This window comes from Triticum urartu, chromosome 5 (assembly GCF_003073215.2).
Source record: "Triticum urartu cultivar G1812 chromosome 5, Tu2.1, whole genome shotgun sequence".
In the NCBI taxonomy this organism is placed as follows: domain Eukaryota; kingdom Viridiplantae; phylum Streptophyta; class Magnoliopsida; order Poales; family Poaceae; genus Triticum; species Triticum urartu.
In genome coordinates this window covers 458,531,144-458,538,801 of record NC_053026.1, presented here as the reverse complement: position 1 = coordinate 458,538,801, position 7,658 = coordinate 458,531,144, and the positions used below count along the sequence as shown (strand labels likewise).

The following is a 7,658-nucleotide window of genomic DNA, read 5'->3' as shown; positions in this document are numbered from 1 at the left end:
AGAGTGGAAACGCTAAGAGTGGAAACGCCGCGACGGAGCCTTCAGGAAGGGTACGGCGGCAAAGGCCACCGTCACCGTCGGCCAGTCAAAGTACTGGACAGGTGGTGTACCCCGGCACTCACACCCCACCGTTGAACCTGAACTCCGCCAACCACCCGCAACCACGCCACCCACGCGGCCATGGTTGCCTGCCCGCACCTGAGACGCACGCTACGCCCACGAACGTCGCGCCTCCCGCCGCCAGAGCCACCGCCCTGGCAACCAGACAACCCCAAGACCTACACAAAGGCCCCAGCTTTGGACCAACCGATGGCCCTCGACCGACGGAACCACCCACAGACGCTCCGCTGGTAAACCTGCGCCAACCCGCCCGCGGCTGAGGAGAGGGGGAGAAAGGGGAGCGGACGAATCCGGACCGGCAAACCGTGCCGGCGACGGGTGACGCGACCGCATCGAGGCCACCCATCCCTCCAACCAAGCTCCCCGTCGAACAAGGGGAAAGGGGAAGAAGGAGGAGCGAACGCATCCGGACCGGCAAACCGTGCCGGCGACAGGTGGCGTGACCGCATCGAGGCCACCTATCCCTCCTACCAAGCTCCCCCGCGAGCACCCCCATGTCGCCCCACCATGGTAGCTGACACACATCTCCGCGAGGCCATCTGCAACCACGAGCCCGCCGACGAGGGAGACCAAACCGACCCGCAGCTGCAGCCATGAGAGCTCACCGGAGATGTCTCCTCGCGCCGTCCGCCGACGTCCGAGCGCCCGACCAGGAAGAATCGGACGCGGACTCGACCAACACGCCCCGCCAGCCACCACCACTGCGCCGCCACCCCCACCAGCCCGAAGCCAGGGCAGGGGCGGCCGCCCGCAGATCCTTGTCGCCCGCGACCCACACCACCGCAGCGCCCAGCCAGGAGCCGGCCCAGGCCACCGGAGCCCGCCATCGACGCCCTGCCTCAACGCGACCGCCGTCACGCCAGATCCGCCCGCCGCCAGGACCGCCCGCACCAGCCGCTCGCCGCCCCCGCCGCTCCATGCACCGGCGCGTCCTCCGACGCCCGGCCCGTCGCGCCACCGCCACGCGCAGCGCCATCACCACTCCGCCGCGCCGCCTCGCCCTGGGATAGCGAGGCACCCCGATCCAGCCGCGTCGGCCCACGCCAAGGCCGCTGGGAGGGGAGACGAGGAGGCCTCGCCGCCGCCGGCACCGGCCAGGCTTCGCCCGGCCGCGCCCTCTGGCGGGAGCGAGGGAGGAGGAGGGGTGGGGAAGGAGTTGGCGACAGCGCGCTAGGGTTCCTCCCGTCGCCTCACGGGGAGCGAGCGGGAGGGAGGGCCTGCGCGTTCCTGGCTCTCCCCGTCACTCTCCTAAATACCCTATTGAGAACTCCCTCCGTTCGAAATTACTTGTCGCAGAAATGGATGTATCTAGACATATTTTAGTTTTAGATACATACATTTTCGAGACAAGTAATTCCGAACGGAGGGAGTACAAAAGAACCTTTTGGCCCTGTTCGGTTGGCAGGGATAAGTCTGCCACAATCCCCTTGGGAGGGGGTGTAACCGAACAAGGCCTAGGGAACTTTTTAAAAGAATCAATCCTACCAATCAAAAAACATGTATAAGAAAAATTGCTAAAGGTTTTGATCCTCCAAAAGTTCTCTGAAAATCTTTTTGAATCAAATAGGCCTATATATAAAAGAGCAAGGGAAGCTCACCTTATTTCCAATCTCCATGATGGTTTCTCCGGCTAGCAAGGAGCATGTGATTCCAGCAAAATGTAAGTGAACACCAACTGAACATGATGCAGTAATATAAAACACAGGCATAACAACAGATAACCATAACCACCAGACCACAAGACATATGTCCAAAATAAATCTATATAGATTATTATATGTTCACTTTAACGAATATATGTCGCCACCATCTGATAAGTCTACCACAATGCACTCACAACACGATCTATGAGGTAAATAGGTACAGTAAAACAGCATCCACGGTTCAAACAGAAAAAATAAGCCATGTCTAGCCAGAGCACCAAAGTTTCCCGCAAAACAACTATGCCGGCCTGTATCAGAAGACACCTCCACCTCCCTACGGCTGTGGATGAAGAATATGTGTGCAGAACGCCTCGCCATCCATAGGGGGTAGTACTAACTAATTCAGAAGCGAATAGAACTTAGACCAGGGAGGTCTAAGGTTCTGCCGGCCAGGATCAACGCGACGACAGCTAGGGCAACTGCGACTCCGATGAAGATGTACTGCCGCGTTCTCCTTTTGAACTTGTTACGCAGGGGTGCGGGCATGGGCTGCAGCTGCCTCACAATTGGTTTAGGGATCCTCTTTATGATTATGGGTTGTGGTTGAGGAACATCAACATTCCTAGTATTGTCAGTTGTGTTGCTTTCAGTGTCTGCTGGAGCTATAGGTGCAGAGTTGCTCTCGCCACTTGTCAAGGCTGCTGGTGTAGTGCCAACCTTTTTAGACTTCTTTGCTTTCTTCTGCACATGTTTGCAATAGGATGAGAATTAATAATTTGTTGTGTGGGCAGTACAGTATATCAAGAAGGAATGAGCTCTAACATGAAGGCAGGAAATTGTGGAAACATACCTTTTCCTTCATCTCAGCTTCCTTGCGTGCTTTGAACTCCGCCCTTTCCTGAGCCTTTTCTGCCTTCTTCTTCTTTCTTTCCTCAGCCTCCTTAGCTTTGGCTATTTGCTCCAACCGGAGTCGTTCCTTTTCAGCTGCAGCCCTCTGCGCTCTTAGTTCCTCCTCCTTGCGTGCCAACTCCTCCGCCTTCCTTGCTAACTCCAACTCCTCCGCCAGACGAGCCTTTTCCTTTTCAATCTGCTTTACATCTACCACTTCTGGAGCTGGAGCTGGGGTTATTTCTTTCTGGGTTGAACCACTACCAGCTGCCTTTGGTTTAGCCTGCTTATGAGTCTGGGTTGGTGGTAAAACAGGGAAGGAATCCTCTTCTACAGGGACAACAACTGCAGTAGACTTTTCAGGTGCTGCCTCTGAAGTTGTAATGGGCACGTTTGGGCTTGAAACAGTGAGTTGAGATGGATTGTTGGGTCTTCTACTGTAATTGTTACTGGGAATGACGGGAGGCTCCTCATCAGGACCAAGTGATCTTCCATCATGGGTACCTAATCTCCTCAGAGTACTAATCTGGTTTGCTTCAACATACAGCCTGCGGAAGTCATCATCTTTGTTCCACATCTCCATAAAACCCTCAACCTGAAAGCGAAAGAACATTAAAAAATTAGTAAATTACTGATCAATGTAAAATAGCATAAGATTATATGAGGATCAAGAAAGAACTGTTATAGTTTAACAAAATTTTAAAGAGCATAAGAAATGAGTAATGAGGATGTTGGTACTGATCAGTCATAGGAGGGACTATAATTATGACGAATTAGCATAGTACTTAGTTGTAGGAACTTCTCATCCAAAGGTAGATCATAACCCGTACATACAAATATATATTATAGCACTAGCACTGCAACCCATGTTTTGTACAGAGATAAAGAAAATTGCAAATGTTAGTGGATTGTATCTGTTCTGTTGGCCAATTGGCTCAAAAGCGCATGTAAGTTGACCAGCTCAAGCAACCGAGACATCAAAACCAAGGCCAAATATCCATCGTACCAAATGCATGACTAAGATAATAACAGAAAGGGGGCTGTCTGATTTACCTGATTATTACAATATGACTGAAGTCCATCCATGTCACCACTTGATAAGAGCTTGCCCGCAGCATCACGGTCCTTCTTGTACATGAAGAAGTACTTGTTCTGTCGTGCCAAAGATATAGACAAGGATTTTCAGTTTCTTACACAGCTAACCAGAAACACTACAGAATAGATTCTGCATTATTAGTCACTAGCACAGTAGTATTTCTATGTTGACTTGTTTATTTAGCATGAAAATATTGCACTACAGAAAGCCTACAGGAAGCTTCTTACCTTCTTGCCTGGTTCCCCTCTCAGCTCAACCCAATTCTCGTAGGCCTGTTGACGTTGTTCATTGGCAGCATACAAGTCATCATTTAACTTTCTGAGAGCAGCTCTTTCATCCTCAAAAGATTTTTGAATCTTTTTTCTGTTCTCCTCAAGGGACTTCAGGTTTTTGAAAAGTAAATCTGCTTCCTTCTTCAAATTCTAGAGAAGACAACATAGGTCAGTATAAAATTAATGAAATGCGAATTGAAAAGAACAAGGCATGGCTTAAGAAAATACCTTATGTTGCTCATGAATGTGGTCCTTTTGATGGAATGCTTCACTCATTTCAGCCTCTGAGCCCATATTGGAGCACGCTTGCTTCCTTTGGGCTTTCAGTTCATTAATCTCTTTAATGAATAGTTTCTCTTCTTTCAAAGAAATTGTCTCGTGTTCCATAGTCCTCTGTTTCCTCACGATCTAAATCATCAGAATTTTGAACATAAGATGACAGATCAAAAATCGCAATACTATAACATGAGAAATGGTAATAAGGTCAATACACCAGCACAGAATTTTTACCAACTCATCAATTTCTTCAACTGAAGTTGCTTGATTCAACTTCCCAATCGTTGACCGTACACCATCTAGAACATTCCTCTTGCCGGCATGTGCAACTCTCGCTTCATTCTCTTCTTTCCGTGCTGTCTCTAACTTTTCCCGATACTCATCAAAGGCAGCCTGCAATATATAAATACAGAAGTCAGAAACGTGCTAAGGAAGGAAAAGGGGACTTGAACATTTGGAGGCCTGTTACCTTTTGCTTTTTCTTGCGAGCATTAATTGCATCTCTTTCCTGAGTCAGGCGATCCAGGTGAACTTGAGCATCTTGTACCCTTGCCCAGACATCATCGCCCGCAAGTTTAGGAACCTTTACGATGAAGAACTTGTGTGGCTTCATGAGCTGTATATTTCCCTTGTCACTCTCAAGCTCAACTGGCTGTTCAACAGGCGACTCACTGGAGTCCTCAGCAATCTTCTCCTTGCCTTTGTGTGCATGTTCATCATCATTCTCGTGTTCCACTGGAACTACCCCATCAACAGATGAAGGTTCCACTACTGTTATGCAATAACTAGGGTCAGCATTGTACTTTCACAAACAACTATATTCGGCACCAACTTCAAGGAGAAAATATATAAATTAAAAAAACCAAAAGGTATAGCCAAATAAAAATAGCGCATACCTTCCAAAGATTTGGTTTCAACCTCAGTAGAAGATATATTGCATGCATTTATATTTTCAGTATCTTTGGATGTCTCATCTGACGTGCCTGTTGCCTTGTCGGTGTGAGGAGCCTTAACTCCAGATTCCAATGTAACAACTGGCAGGCAAGGATACTCAGTCAGAGAAACTAGCTCTTCACGCGTAGTTGATGCGTCAAGAATGTCTGGCTGGTCATTATTAGATTGGCAATCTGTAACCAAATCACATGATTCGCCTACTTGCGAAACATCACCAGCTTCACCAGCAACATCAGATTCACTTCCTGTGGCGGAAGAGGGTGTAACTTCATCTACAACAGAAGCATTATTATCAGTCGATGCAACAGCTTCACCTTCATCAACAGCAGTTTCACTAAGAGATGCATCTCCTGTATCATATCTGAGTTCAGCGTCATCTGTCACAGCAGTTTCATGTTCCATGGAAACACCAGATATAACTTCATTGACAGTGGTGCTAGATATTTCATCAGAATTGCACTCCTCTGCTTGTACATGATCACAACTTTCCAACTCAGTATCCGGCTTTACGTAATCATTATCAGTGAAATCAATGGACCTTGGCTCATTATGGAAAGTAGATGCTGCAGCCGCATGCAACACAACATCTTCAACAACCTCCATCTCTTTACCTGGTTCTGCCTCAATCACAGCATTGTCACTTTTAACAGCTGCAGCTGCACCAGTGCCAGGTAATTCCAACTGCTCGTGCTTTCCAGTCTGTTCAGAAGAATAGTCATTATGGGCTAAATGTGCGTCCTCAGGGGAAACTTCTTTGTTTACCTCCTCCTCAACTTGGTCGGACGAATTCACATGCAGTGGAACACTCCTGTCTTCAGATGCCGACTCGAGATCTTGTGTTTGAACGCTATCTGCTGTGTTCATTTCCAACATGACAGCCTTCACATCAGAAACTGCCATGTTTCCATCACCTGCAGCATCTTCTACCTGGAGTATGTGATCCCCCTTAGGTTCAACAACAGGATCTTCTGAATTTACTGACTGAAGTGTGACAGAAGAGACATCATCCTTAACAGATTCATTATCTTGCACAATTTGTTCACTTATTCCCTCCTTCACAACTTCAGCAGGAATGGCCTCATTTGTTCCCTCCTTTGCTGGAGGTTTTGCTTCCTCGTCAGATGAGGGGACAACGACCGTATGACCATCATGCAAATCCCCCTCACCATCCTTTCCTACTACTTCGTCCACTTCAACCACACCAGAGGGAACTTCGCTCTCTCCCTCAAGCTCCAAAGAAGTGTCAGCAGTGTCCTTGGCACATCCAAGCCCGTTTGCAACAACTTCCTCTTCTGAAGGTACCTTAGAAGTCGCTTCACAATCGCCTCCATCCAATACTTCAGGCTCAGCCGTCAGTGCTTCTACTTGCTGCCCTTTGCTCCCATCAGCTTCTATCTCAGGAGCAGATGTGCCAGAATCAGCAATCTGCCCAACATGGTCATGCCCGTTGCTCCCATCCTGCTCAACCAACTCTGTGACTGCAGCATGCTCATGTTTGCCCTCATCGACGTGAATCACAGGATCAGTGGCAGTCACACTTGTGTCAGCATCATGCTGTTCAGTCACCCCCGAGATACCTGATCCATCTGTACCTGGCTCCATGATCTCAGCAGCAATCTCTTCTCCTTTGCTCTGCTCGCCACTGCCCTCAGACTCCGAAACAATGGTACCAGACTCAACATGTGTGGGGGGATTATCTGAACCACTGGACTCTGCTGGAGCATTCTTCTCTCCATCCTGCTGTTCTTCAGGAGCAACAACCTCAGTGGCGGCACTTTTTTCACTCTCTCCATCCTTGACATTAAGCACGGATTCCACAGCAGGTGGAGCAGAATCATCAGCAGCGTCAGCATGGTCAATCTTAAGTTCTGTTGCTGCATCACGACCATCAAGCTCTCCAGCGGCAGCAGTGCCCTGGTCCCCCAGGACAGCTTCAGAATTGTGGCTTCCCTCACCTTCTACTTCGCCCACGCCATCAACCTCAGACTCCACCGTAGCGGGGCTAGCATGCCCGTTGGAAGATGGAAGGCCGACGGCGCCGTCCAGAGCGGCCAATTCCCCACCGGCGGAGGGGTGATCTCCGCCCGCGTCAGCAGCCGGGGCTGCATTGGCCCGGGGCAGATCCTCCTCCTCCCGGCGGGAATCCGGCTCTGCCCCGGCGCCCGTGTCGGAGCCCGGGTCCGAGTGGCCGTCGGAGTCGCCGTTGACGATCACGAAGGGGCCGCCCACCCCCTCGCGCTCCTCCCCGGTCGGGGAGACCGCCTTGGCCGCCGCCAATTCCGCCATCGGCGCCTCGCCGGCGCCGCCGCGCGCCGTCCCCTCGGCCGTCATTGCCGCACAACCGCGGATCACGCCCCGATCCTGCACGCCAGAGCCAGAAACAGCACCGCCCCGTCAGCCCCCGCCTCG

At 50.3% G+C, this 7,658-nt stretch overlaps 1 protein-coding gene across 1 annotated transcript; it reads right to left on the bottom strand.

Moving 5' to 3' along the window:
• Positions 1-1,867: 1,867 nt before the first annotated feature.
• Positions 1,868-7,630, bottom strand: LOC125509815. Its single transcript, XM_048674842.1, has 8 exons — positions 5,192-7,630; positions 4,765-5,066; positions 4,530-4,688; positions 4,248-4,427; positions 3,975-4,169; positions 3,705-3,803; positions 2,614-3,246; positions 1,868-2,504 (listed from the first exon to the last, which is right to left on the bottom strand). The coding sequence occupies exons 1-8, from the start codon at positions 7,578-7,580 to the stop codon at positions 2,166-2,168; spliced, it is 4,296 nt and encodes a 1,431-aa protein (XP_048530799.1). The 5' UTR covers positions 7,581-7,630; the 3' UTR covers positions 1,868-2,165.
• Between the last annotated feature and the right edge of the window lie 28 nt (positions 7,631-7,658).